This window comes from Arachis stenosperma, chromosome 5, assembly GCF_014773155.1.
Source record: "Arachis stenosperma cultivar V10309 chromosome 5, arast.V10309.gnm1.PFL2, whole genome shotgun sequence".
Classification (NCBI taxonomy): Eukaryota; Viridiplantae; Streptophyta; class Magnoliopsida; order Fabales; family Fabaceae; genus Arachis; species Arachis stenosperma.
This window is the reverse complement of record NC_080381.1, coordinates 132087244-132101125: the sequence shown is the minus strand read 5'-3', so window position 1 is coordinate 132101125 and position 13882 is coordinate 132087244. Positions and strand designations below refer to the sequence as shown.

At 24.7% G+C, this 13882-nt stretch overlaps 1 protein-coding gene across 1 annotated transcript; it reads right to left on the bottom strand.

Moving 5' to 3' along the window:
- Positions 1–865: 865 nt before the first annotated feature.
- Positions 866–10527, bottom strand: LOC130982583 (2-alkenal reductase (NADP(+)-dependent)-like). The gene is made up of 5 exons (XM_057906620.1): positions 10010–10527; positions 8691–8871; positions 6152–6318; positions 5782–5864; positions 866–1370 (listed from the first exon to the last, which is right to left on the bottom strand). The coding sequence occupies exons 1-5, from the start codon at positions 10241–10243 to the stop codon at positions 992–994; spliced, it is 1044 nt and encodes a 347-aa protein (XP_057762603.1). The 5' UTR covers positions 10244–10527; the 3' UTR covers positions 866–991.
- Positions 10528–13882: the final 3355 nt, after the last annotated feature.

Below are 13882 nucleotides of genomic sequence, written 5' to 3'. Positions count from 1 at the left end.
TTTTTAATATTGTGTGGCTTAAAAATTGAAACCGTTTTTTACCTCTTCTCTTGATTAGTTGACCAAAGAATTGGCGATTAATTGGGTTAAGAGAAATTAAATTACTAAGGAATTAGAATTTGATTATAAATTATTTGTTGTGAAAAGATTTTTGCATGAATTAAAATAAGAAAGCATAAGCATTGTTTTTTTAAGAATTAAACATCTTCGAAACCTTCAACATCCTCATCCATCGATTTTCTTCCAACCTCATAAAGCATTCTCTTGTTATCTTCTTCAGTGTTCTTGCTTCTAATTCAAATTTACAATCCTCTTGCTAAGGTTTGATCAATCTAATTAGAAATTTAATTAGACGTTGCTTGTCTTAATCTATTAATTCTCGTGGGAATAATATTTACTTACAGTGATATTACTTGAACGATTTGATACACTGGCCAATATCTAAATACATTGATTTTTTGCTAATCAATTACTCATTTGACTCATTTTTTTAAAACATTAGTAAGTTTTTAGTAATTCTTTTATAATAAATTATCTAAAATCTAAAAACTAGTTGGTCTATTATGACTCAAACACAATGAATCATATTATGAGAGTGTTACACGTGCCAAGATATAGTTAGCTAATGTAGCACAATCAAGTGTGTGCATGTCTGATCTGATAACTTCGAAAGTGCTATTCATTTGACTACACCATCCTAATGTCAAAATAAATAATAAATTATTATTATTATTATTATTATTATTATTATTATTATTATTATTATTATTATTATTATTATTATTATATCTTTTTTAGAGACTGATTTTTTACCTGAAAATACCAAATTATGTGCATTATCAACTTTTATGGTTTCGTTTCATGATTTACTGGACAATAAGGAATATTAATTTTATTAACTTTGCTCATCATTACACGCTATTTACCTTCATAAAAGGTTAAATTAATTACAGCGAATTTTATTAAATATCATCTGTAACTCATTTGTTTATTATTCTTCAGCTACCTTAACAATTTTCTTTCCAACATTATTTCCATTGAAGATTCCTACAAAAGCAGAAGGGATGCTCTCAACACCAGATGACACGTCTTCAATCACATGCAACTTTCCAGTTTGAAGATAGGCTGATGTTTTTGCAATGAAGTCTGGAAAAACATTCATAAAATCAGCAGCCAAAAATCCTCTAATGTTGATTCTGTTATACACAACATTCAACATGTTTGGTGATGATCTCTTTTCTGCATCAGTATATTGTGAGATTACTCCACAAATAGATACTCTACCAAATGTATTCATATTCGCAATTGCTGCCTCTAGCATTTCTCCCCCAACATTATCGAAATATACGTCAATTCCATTAGGAAAGTACCTAAAATTAAAAATAGAATAAACAATTTTATATATGTTCGTTTGATTATTAATTACTAGGTGCATTCTAGTATATCTATGCTACAGTAATTATAGTGTTTCAAGAAGTATCTTAAAGTTAGAGTTAAACATTTTTTTTATAATTTAACAACACTTTTTAAAAAGTGTTACTAAAAGAAATGTTATCAAAATATAAAAAAAATGTGACTTTAATTTTTATAACACTTACATAGTCATTATAGCCACTATAAACACATATATAGTAAAATCCACTTTATTACCACCGCTTTAAAAGTACCTTTATTCAACTAAAAATACTGAAAAAGGCCAGGACATGATAAATGTTTTTTGTTTAAATTAGGGTTTAGAGTTTAACAATAACAACAACAATAATAATAATAGTAGTAGTGGTAGTGATGATGATCAATCATGTTAATTAGATGTATACTAAAATTAACTATTAGTATAAAATATATGTTAGAATATAAGATATATATTAAAAATAAGTTAAGTAATATACATACATTCATATATATGTGTATGTGTGTGTGTTTTCTTTTTGGATAATTTACGTATTTAAATTATATGAACACAAAAATTATTAAATTGTCCTAAAAGCAAATCCTCTACCATTCAGTCCTCTCACCTTTAATATAAATTGTGTGATTTATAAATATTTTAAATGAAAATGTAAAACCAATAAAAAAAATCCACGATTTGTTGGCTTTTAAGCAAATACATAAAATAATATGTAACATAAATAGTTGACTTTTATTGGATTTTAAAGTCTTCAAAACTCTATACTAAAATACAAGAAAATACTATGATTTAGTGGGTTGAAGATGCTGGAATACAAAATCATTTTAAATGCCACGATTTATGAGGATGTGATATAAATCCAAGATATTACCCACGATTTAGGAACGTTAGGAATCAAAACTCGTTGAAAGGTAACGATTTAGTGTATGGATTAGAACATTTTCACGGTATAAATTGGCCAAAGTAATATAGAAGAGTGTAATAGAGTGAAAAAATGGGTAATAGTTTCTTAGCACTTGTTCATTGCGAAATTTTTTTTTTAAAGAAATTAAATAATCTACCGATCTATTATTGATTAAGTTGATCTTAGTTTAAATTTTTTTCTCAATACTTTTTTGAAGTGTTAATATAAAGACAATATTAATATTACAATCCTACATTAAATTGACATATTAAAAATTATAATAATTTATAATATTACAATATAGTAAGTTAATCTTAGTTAAAATATTTTTTATCTACTCTTTTGAGTATTAACCGAGATGTTAGTTTTAGTTAAAATTTGGATGAAATGTTAACAAATTTGGATGGAATATTAACAAGTAAATTAAATTACACTATTAAAATTTTTAACTAAAATTAACATCTCAATTAGTATTAAAAGAGTACATAAAAATATTTTAACTAAGATTAACTTATTGTATTGTAATATTAATATTGTTTTTATTAGCACTCCAAAAAACATTGAGAAAAAAAATTAACTAACATCAACTTGATTAATAATGGACCGATAGAGTTTCTTTAATTTTTTCCTTACAATGGACAAATGCTAAGAAATTATCACCTATTTTTTCACTCTACTACACTCTTCTATATTACTTTGACAAATTTATACCATCAAAATGTTCTGATTGACATACTAAATCGTTGCCTTTGATTGAGTTTTGATTCCTTATGTTGTTAAATCGTAGGTATCATCTTGGATTTATATCATATTCTCATAAAAAAACAATAATTTATGTTAGATCATTTAATTTATATTAAGTATCATCTTGGATTTATATCATTTAAAATAATTTTATGTTGCAGTATCTTCAACCCACTAACTCGTGGTACTTTCCTGTGTTTTATGTTAGATTTTTGAAGACCTTGAAACCTAATAAAAGCCAACGATTTATGCTATACACGTTTTACGTTTTTGTTTAAAAGCCAATAAATTGTGGGTTCTTTGCTAGTTTTACGTTTTCGTTTAAAACATTTATAAATCCCATTTAAAGGTGAGAGGATAAAATGGTAAAAGATTTATTTTTAGGACAATTTAGTAATTTTAGTGTTTATATAATTTAAATAAGTAACTTACCTTATATTCGTATACAAATATATAGTAACTAATTTTAATGGCCGATTTTGATATATAAATAGTTTTTTTAGATGATGATGATAATAATAAAAAAAAAACCCAAGCATGAAAAACAGGCAATGAAAAAAGTGAAAAAAAAACTTGGTGGCTACATATTATCTAAAAAAGTGCATGCTAGTTGTAGAATAATTTTAAAATAAACTAGCATTTTATTCATGAAATTTTAAAATACTAACAAATTTTCTTGTTAATGAACAAGAATGTTACCTTTGTATCTATGAATGATGAATATTTAAACTACTATTTTTACCAATAAAAATTTTAAATGTTAATAAATATATTCATAAATAAATTATATTTGGATATTTTTGTTATATGAAATTAATTTTTTATTAGGACAACATAAATTTTATTCATTCATAAATAAATTTTCTAATGTTTTGAATTTTATAAATAAAAATAATAATTTACTCTTTATAAAAAATTTTAATACACAATAGGATTACACGTTTTTTTTTATTTAAACTCTTCATAGAATCTTTTATTAAGAAAAAGTAAAATATTATTTTAGTCTTCCAATATTTTAATTATATTCTAATTTGGTTCCTAACATTTTAAACATCTTATTTTTGTCCTAAAAAGTTTTAAAGAGTCCAATACTATCCTACCATTAAATTTGCACAAATAACTAACCAGTAAATGACGTGAATGTTAACAACGTTATTGTAAAGTCATCTTATTCTTTGTGTTAGAGAAACGTAATCAAAATCTTCTTATAACACTTTTTTTTTCAATATATTTTTTGTAATAAAATTCCTAATCCTATCATTCAATCATCAAAGTTCCATAATAAAAGAAAAAAATTTTACGTTGGTGATCATTGATAGGTCAATTTTATTTGTGTACTAAAATCAAACGTTATGATCTTTTAAATAGGCTAATTGTTCATATCAAGTTTACTAGTGAGACAACATTGAATCGTTTAAAACTTTTTGAAACAAAAATAGAATGTTTGAAATTTGTTAAGACTGAAATAGGAGTTTTGAAATGTTAAAAACTAAATTAGGACTTGATTCAAACTTTGGAAACCAAAACAATACTTTACTCCGAAAAAAATTACCTTTTCCCTTTACCCATCCTTAATGCTATGTTTGTTTGAGAGGAAAATGGAAGGAAAGAAAAGGGAAGAAAAAAATGAAAAGAAAAATGATTATTTTTCATTGTTTGGTTGAGGAGAAAAATTAGAGGGAAAAGAAAATGGATGGAAAAAAATTGGTGGGGCCCACCAATTTCTTTTCTCTCTACTTTCAATACTACCCCTTCACTTTTTTAATATATATTATAATATAAAGATAAAATTATCTTTTTATAACATTTTTTTTTTCTTATTTTTCTTCCATTCAAATACATCTAAAAAAAATAAAAATCCACTCAATTTATTTTCTTTTCTTTCTTTTTTTTTATTTCTTTTTTTTCTATTTCTTTTCTTCCAACCAAACATAGCCTCAATAAAACTCTCTTCTCTCCCTTTGCAAAGACCAAGTACCTAACGCTGGAAGGTTCGCTATTGTGTTGGTAGCAGTACAGTACATAGCAGTACAGTACAGTGGCCCTCTTTTTTTCTTTTTCTCCTTTTCCCTTCTTTTCTCTCTTTCACCATCTATATGCTCTCTTTGCTTTTTCCTTCTTTCCTTCATCTTTTTTTCTAGTTATTGTCTTCCTTCTGCCTCTCTCCCTTTCTTTTGTTTCCCTTCCCTATCTTCTTTTTCTTCTCCCATTTATTTTCATTCTTCCTCTCTTCATTTTTAATTTCTATTGTTTTGATTTTTACATCTGAATTTTTGAATTTTAATTTTGTTATTCTGGCTAAATCAAAATATTTTCTTTTTGGTGTTTATTTATCCTCTTTTGTAATGGTAATGATTTTTTATGGGTGATATAGCTTTAGTACTACAGATTTTCTAAGTTTGGAAAGAATATTCATAAAAGTTTTTGCATGTTTGAAAAATATTTAGATTTATTAAAAAAAGGAAAGGTATTTTAGTGTCACATCTGTGTATATAGATTTAGAAACAAAAAACACTTAGATTTGTTTCAATTTCTACTCATTAAAATTTTTCGAAATCAGATATTGTGAATTATACAATTTATTATTTATCATAAAGGATATTTATCTTCGTTTTTAAATATAAATATTATACTTTTTCTGCTATCTATAGGTATGGTTTGATTTTTCTATGAATAACTTTTTTATCAGAAAAAATTAATAATTTATCGCAAATCACTAACAAACCTTGCCAGGATAGATGTTAGATCTTTTTCTTCTTTGTAGTTGAATGCATCGTCAAACCCAAGCTTGTCTTTGAGTAATGTCACCTACAACAAATTGCAATGAATCAGGCTTTTGAAATAAAACTAATGTTGGATTCATATAAGGTGAATTATATAATAAAAATGTAAGTTTACAGATTTTTTTTTATGGGATGAAAGAGAAATTAAAAAAATAAAACTCAGATTTTGAATAATAATAAAATAATAAAAAATAATTATAAAAAGAATTTATTTTCTCTCTCTATATCATTTAATCTGTATATAGCAGAGTGTGGCTTCATATAATGGCAAACTACTTGTACTATGTATAGTCGTAGTGTTGAATAGTTGACCTTGTCTTGACTCCCAGCACAGCCAACAACATAGCAACCTAATAGTTTGGCATATTGACCAACCAAATTGCCCACAGCCCCACATGCTGCTGACACAAAGACATTTTCACCCTTTTGCGGTTTGCATACTTCAAAAAATCCCGCGTAGGCTGATAATCCATTAAAACCTACAAGCATCAGTGAAAAAGAAGACAAAAAAAAATTATTGAATTTGATATTGATTTTATACTAAATTCAAAGAATAAAGCTAGTTTTTTCATATTCTCATATAACTAAAGTTTATTCAAATTAAATAAATATAGAATTAGTTATAACTATATCTTTAAGAGTTATTTATGATCGGTTAAGAATTTACTAAAATTAGTATTTTTTATATTTTTAAATTTTAAATTAGACATTTTATTTTTTTAAAATATTATTTTTTAATTCTTTATTATGAATTTAAGTTTTAAATCATAATCATTTTAATTAATTCATTATTGAAGAATGAACATAATTCAAAAAACTAAAATGTTACAAAAACAATAGAAGTGGATAAAGTCAATAAGGAGAAAATGTCCTGTTAATTAAGTATGTGATACAAATAACAACTTTTATGAAAATTATATCTCAAATAAATAATAGTTTTATTGTGAAAATCTAATCATATGATAAGTCACAAGGTAGTATTAGAAAAAATAAATTTCATATAGTAATATTTTATTTTTATGAATATACTTCATTAATATTTTGTTTTTTGAAAATAATGGATGTTAAATGTTCGCAAAGTTAAATTATTGGTTAAAATGATACATTACAATGCTTATTTTAATTTTTTACTCTCAATCAACCTTTTCTTTTCTTTTAATTTATATTTTAAATTCAATTATTTTTTAAATTTTTATTTTCCGCTATTCTAGTTAATTAAAAAAAATATATTAGACTTATATCTTTCTTCAGATAAGTCACATATTTAAATATATATAAATTTTATCCTAATTTATTATTATATATGTCATATATACTATTAATCCTGTATTTGAATTGTAATGATACATAAATACAAAATTCTATTTATGGTTTTATGAATTTGAGAATTTCAAATATAAAATCATCAAATGGAATAAAAATTCTATCGAAAAGGGAATAAGAAAAACTTTTGCATTTTATTACTAGCTATTTACCTCAGTAGTGACATATATAACTAAAATGATAATACTATAGAGACAATATGTAAAATTATTTTATTTAACATAGCATTTGTAATTATATATTTATTACATCTAAAATTATATAATTATTTTAGTATTAATTAATGAATTTTAAATAAAATAATTTTGAATTATTTGCACTAATTTTTTTATTATTTTTTAAATATTAAGGACTAACAAAATGCAGTTTCAGCCTTTAAGAGTTTAGTTATTAATTAGTATGGATTAACTAGTGAAACAAGAGTTTAGTTTATTGTTAACGGTGTTTGCATTGTTTTGAGTTAACATGAATGGGTCCATATATATTTTATCATTTGCCCTAATAAATTGATGCCACTCGCAGCACAGGCTGATTCAAATCTCTCACTCTCGCGGCAGGGGTGACATACACCCTTGGATAACGGGTCGGTTCGGTGGCATGGATCTCTGTTCTGGATCCGGGCTTTTTGTTGGCCCGGGTCCTCGTCCAAAAAAAAAAAAATAAATAAATTGATGCCACTTAACATAGGGGTAAAAGGTATTTTACCCTCAAAATGGTGAAGGGTGCCGGAAAATTTGCTCATTTTTTTATGTATAGTTTCTATAAATAATAAGTAATTTTTATATATTATTCAATCATTTTTGCGAGAATATTCGAGAATTATTCAAAAGGTTCAAAAAATTAGTCAAAGTTCGATTTATAAATTTATGTTTGCATTTTATTTTTCTGCCATAGTAAAAAAATGCCAACATTTGATTTCCAAGGCTCTCTATATGTCTCTTTATATTTGGTATATTTTTGTGTGACAAATATAATTTTTAAGTATATATAAGTTTATGATGATTATTATTATTATTATTATATATTTAGGTAGTTATACAATTTTGATAATATTTAAAAAATATTTTAAGAATTTAATTTTGATATATTAACATAGTAAATTATTCTACACAGTTATTTAATTATGTCTATTCTTTTGGATAATTATTTACATATTAATTATAAAAAATAATTATTTTTATAAATATAACAATATATAATTTGATATATGTATAAAAAAGTTTTATATTATTAATATATCAAAATAAAATTTATATTTAATGTTTTTAAATATTATTAAAAATTAAATAATTATCGTAATCAGTAATCACCATAACATATATTATTATTATTATAAAAAATTAAATCTTTTGTGTAACAAAATAATAGTTTAATTTACTCAGTAATTTTTTTCGTTAAATAAATAGTCTCAAGAATATTTTTTATTGTCTTGAAATAATTGACACAACTTCTTCTTCCATGTGCTTTGATTTCTTATTCATACTTAACTTGAATTACTTAATAAAAAAAAATGTATAGACAAAATTACCTAAAACTCCAAGATGATAAGTGAGTGGAAATTCAGATGGCTCCAACTTTTTTATTATGCTCTCTTCCTTAACGACACTGTACTCTGCCCAAGTGAAAACTCCCATAACCAAATCGTCTTTCTGAAATTTACCGTTGTCAGAAGCCACCAGAACTTTTCCAATAGCAACACCATCAATTGCCTATATAAAAGTTGCAAGTATAAGAGGACACAAATATTAAATACATCAAGAGTCCTATATGTAGAGACTAAAGGCTGTGACTTTGCAATCTCAGTAAAATGGCGAGGATATCAATGACTCTGCTGCTTCAGTTGTCGATTCTGTTGCGATTTGGCGTGATATCGTCTCAGCGGCCATACAAGAACTATGTATACGAGTTGGAATTATTTTTCGTCAGTACCTTCCGCACCTCCAGGTTGAGCCTCTCGTCTACCTCAACAAAGGAACGCATTGATTTGAGGCTGCAGGTGTAGGAACTCACCCGCAGCCTTCACAAATAGGCTCAGAAGCTGACCGAGACTCGAGAGAGGTATTAAGAAATCTTCACGTGTGCCATGGATGACCTCAGGTTGGAGTGGAGGGAACATTTAGAGCGGCTTCAGCGGATGGAGGTTCAGATGGAGGTGTACCAGGCTCAAATGCGCGTCGCTGGCATCAACCCTGCTGGTGGCAGCGTGCTGTTGGTGGGACACAGACATCACTGTCTTTTCCTTCGCCTCAACAGGACCATGGGAACGACGAAGACGACGACTACTACCAAAATCTTTAGTGATTAGGGCTTTGTGTTTACTATTTCATTGTATTTATTTGAACTATTTGACTTTAATTTATTTGAATATTTGATATTTAATACTACATATATAATTTTTATTATTTATAAATTGACCATTAATCATATAAAAAATAAATTTAAATAAAAAGTTAGAATTAAAATTAAAAAAATTGCGTCACAATATTAAAAAAAAATTAGATTACCGTCAGATTTATCGAAGAAATAATCCAACAGTAATAGTGTGAGAAATAAGATATTATGGTGCTAACATTATTGTCGGAAAAATTCGCTGATAACCAAATAATTTTTCTAGCAGGTAATCAATTGCAGAATCCGACAGTAATTATTGTTAGACGAAAAAACCTGATGATAAATGATTACTGTTGAAGTTTATGTATACTATCGAATTCTTTTTTACAGTAATTAATTTACTATCAAATTTTATTCGTTTTTCTGATAATAAATTTAACAGTACTTAATATCTTTTTTATAGTGCCAGAATATCAAATGAGAATCAGTGGCAATATGGCAAATATATATACGTACCTCGCCTGGCGTTATGGGAGCAGCAAAGCTTATAGAAGTTTGCGAAGGGTCGTTGCTCTTCATGCGGTTTATCTGATATGGATCAATAGAGATATACAGATTCTTCACAATTACATCATTGGATCCTGAATCAACTGAAAGTATCAAAGCCCCAATTTTGATCTCAAAATCAGACTCTTTTGGTGCATCTTGAATATGATGCTTTACCACAACGTATTTGTTGCTCACTTCCATATAATAAATTTTTCACCTTATTCCCTAATTGGTTTGCTAGCTAACTGTATGAAATCGATGAGGTAGGAGAGTTCGGACGTATATATAATGTACAGGGAAAAAGGAAACAATATTATATAGTGGTTGAAACGAGTTCGGTAATGTTAATATTAGCTTTCTTCTATATATATATATGGCGGAATAATTAAGATAGAAAAGCTTTGGCAGTATCGGGAGTCTCTACATTGTGAACGTTAGTTTTGATGCTTTTTAATTTTTTATATTCAAGAACGTTTAGTTTTAAAATTTGGTTTTACTCCTTTAACTGTTATAATAATTTAGTTTATATATATATATAACGAAATAAAAATACTATGGACACACTAAAATCAACTATTATATATTTATATATAAATATATATAGTTTAATTTTATTTTTAATATATATATTATATTTTAATGTATATTTTATATTAATAATTTATTTTAATAGTTAATTTTTGTTAGAAAATTAAATCAAGAGGTATGCAAGTAACAAAAGTTTAGAAAAGTCAAAGGCAAAATTCAATTTGAATTCAAAGTGGTTACAAGTTCATGGTTCATCACCAAGATTCTACAAACTTCTTGTGCAATCTATCAACTTGCATAGATTAGAATTTTCATGAAGTATGGTTAAAGAATTGAAGAAGCAAAGTTTGAGTTGAATACAATAATCATCAATTGGCTAGATATTGCTAGAAGCTAATGTTGGAAGCTTAAAGATTTTTGAAGAACATTCAAGAGAGTAGTATAACTACAACATTCTACAACAATGAAGAAGTTCAAAATCAAATTGAATTAGAATTGAAAGGAAGTTGCACTCATCACCTCCATACTAGAAGAATCATGAAGTGTATTGAAAGGTTCAAGATTGATGACTAAGCTTAATGAAGAATTTTCAAGATGTGCTAGAAATTAATTATTTGAATAGTCAAAGTAAGAAGCAAAGTTGGATAAGTATGTGTATTAAGAAGTTAGTAGAATCATGAATTTTTAGTATGAAACTTTGCCTATATAAAGGCATATATGCCTTATGTATTTTGTGTGTTCCATAATGAAATGTGTATGTTTTGAAATGTGAAAATTCTCTCCCTTGTTTTATGAGTGTTAGTGAGTCTGAGAGATGAAAAATATGATAGTGTCATTTATATGAATGAGTGATCCTAGGGCCAATTAGTTGTGGGTATTATACTTACAATTTTAGTATATATTTAAAATATTTTATAATAAAATAATAAAATAAGAAGTAATGGAAGTATATATAGCTCATTAGTTGTTAGTGAACTAAACCATAGCATATATATATATATATATATATATATATATATATATAGATATAGATTCATCTCATTTAGCATGTTCGGCAGCTAATAGTATTAATTAATAACGTCATATGTCCAACGCTAACTTATTGACAAAGCGTCTAACGATAACTAATTTAACAAACAAATTATCTGAATATTTATTTTAAAAATATAATAATAAATAACTTTAAGTTTTTTATGTATTTAATGTATTAAAAGTATAAAAATATCTTTTAAGAAAAACCCTTATAGTATTTTAAAATGTATTCTTAAAATATATATTAGCAAAACTTTATAAATAATAAAAATAATTTAATTTTAATACACTCCCAATGCAAAAATATTTTATACACAATTATATATCCGTTTTTTTATATGACTATTAATAATTACTTTTACTAATGTGGTATTATATAATTGGATACATATATAAAATTAATTTACTTACATCAAAATTAAATTTATAATAAAAAATATTTTATTAATTTTAATACAATATTAGTATAAAAAATTATATATATATTTAATTATATAATATAATATCATTAAAATTAAATAATGATATAAAATATTTTATAATATTAATAATTAAAATTAAAGTCAATCATTAGTGATGGCCAATGCCCTTTAATTTTATTGACAACTTGGCCTGCAAAAGACATCACTCCTGGCGACGACAAAATGGAATCACATGTCGACGTGATTCCTTGATTCGGTTGTTTAAATTTAATAAATAAATGCAAATAGTGGCTAAAGATTTAGTCTGGGTTGGGACTTGCGATAATTGTGAAATGCGAAACCGAAAGAAGGTTGAATATGTAAAATTTTTAAGAAGTTAGGATGATTTCGGGTGTGTTTGGTAAATCGTTTGAGAAGAAAAAGTATATTTAAGTTTTTTGAAAGTTTTAAATTTTTGTTTGGTTAATTTTTAGTTTGGTAAATGCAGAAGTGATTTTGTATTTAAAATTACATTGACCAGAAGTAATAATTTTTAACTTTTGTGTTTTATTAACAGACTTTTAATCATTTATCTTAAATATTTATTTTTTTTTATCAATTTTATCCTATAAACATGTTATTGTATTATTTAGAGAATTCTTATCAGGTGAATTGGCTTTTTTTTTCTTATTATTTTTTTTATATGAGCTTTTTTTTCTATTATTTATTATTTTTATTTTTTTGTTAAATTTTTATTTGATATTATACATTTTTATAATTATAATTTTTGTATATTATATTTATTATTATCTTTTTATAATATGATTTATTGATTCCATTAGGTAAAGTAAATTAAACAAAAAATTAACCATAAATAATAATAATAATAGTAAAAAATTATAAGGTACTAAAAAAGAGTACTAAGAGAACTAAAAATATACTATATAAAATACATTATCAAGAACTTTTAAATTTGTTTCCATCACTGTTAAGATAAATATTTAATTTTATTATTTTTAATATTCTTTTTTATAATTATAATTCTGGTATATATAGTTTTTTATTGTAATTTGTTTATAATATAAATTATGATCTTATTAAAGAAAGACAAATTAAATAAAAAATAATCATAGGTATTAATAAAATCATACACGTTAGATTCTAAAATAATATTAAGAATAAAATTATTAAGAGTATTAAACCAAAAATACGATATAAAAAAATAATAAATTAATATTTTTACGTTAATACTTAAAATTTTAAAAAAATATAACATATTTGATTGAATACTCTTATATATATAATTTTATTTTGCTAATTTTTATACGTTATTTTTATTTAAAATAATATATATTAATTTTATTATAAAATTAATTAATAAGATTATTTAAGTATTTAAATTAAAATGATAGGATAATATAAAAAATTATTTAAGTTGATGTCTATTTTAGTAATTTTTTATCTAAAAGTGATTTTGAGTAGTGTAATTCAAACCATATTTATTTTACTATAATATATTTTGATATAAAGGTGGCCAAACATAAATCACTTCAATATAAATTTACTTTTCATCAAAATCAAGTTTGCAAAATCAATTTTATGCAAATTTCCGTTTACAAACGGTAATCCAAACACACACTTCTTCTTCGATCAATAATTAGATAACATAGTCATTTTAAAAAATGATGGAATGATCAACTTATTTATTCACTTAAATAACTTATTTAATCACTTAAATAAATATCAAAAGTTTAAATCTCAATTTATATATATATAAAAAAATAAATGACATTTACTATAAAATAGTAGATCATCAAAGATTAAGAATTTCGATTGTTATCATTAGTAGAAGTAAATTCAAAGGAATGAAAAATGTTGA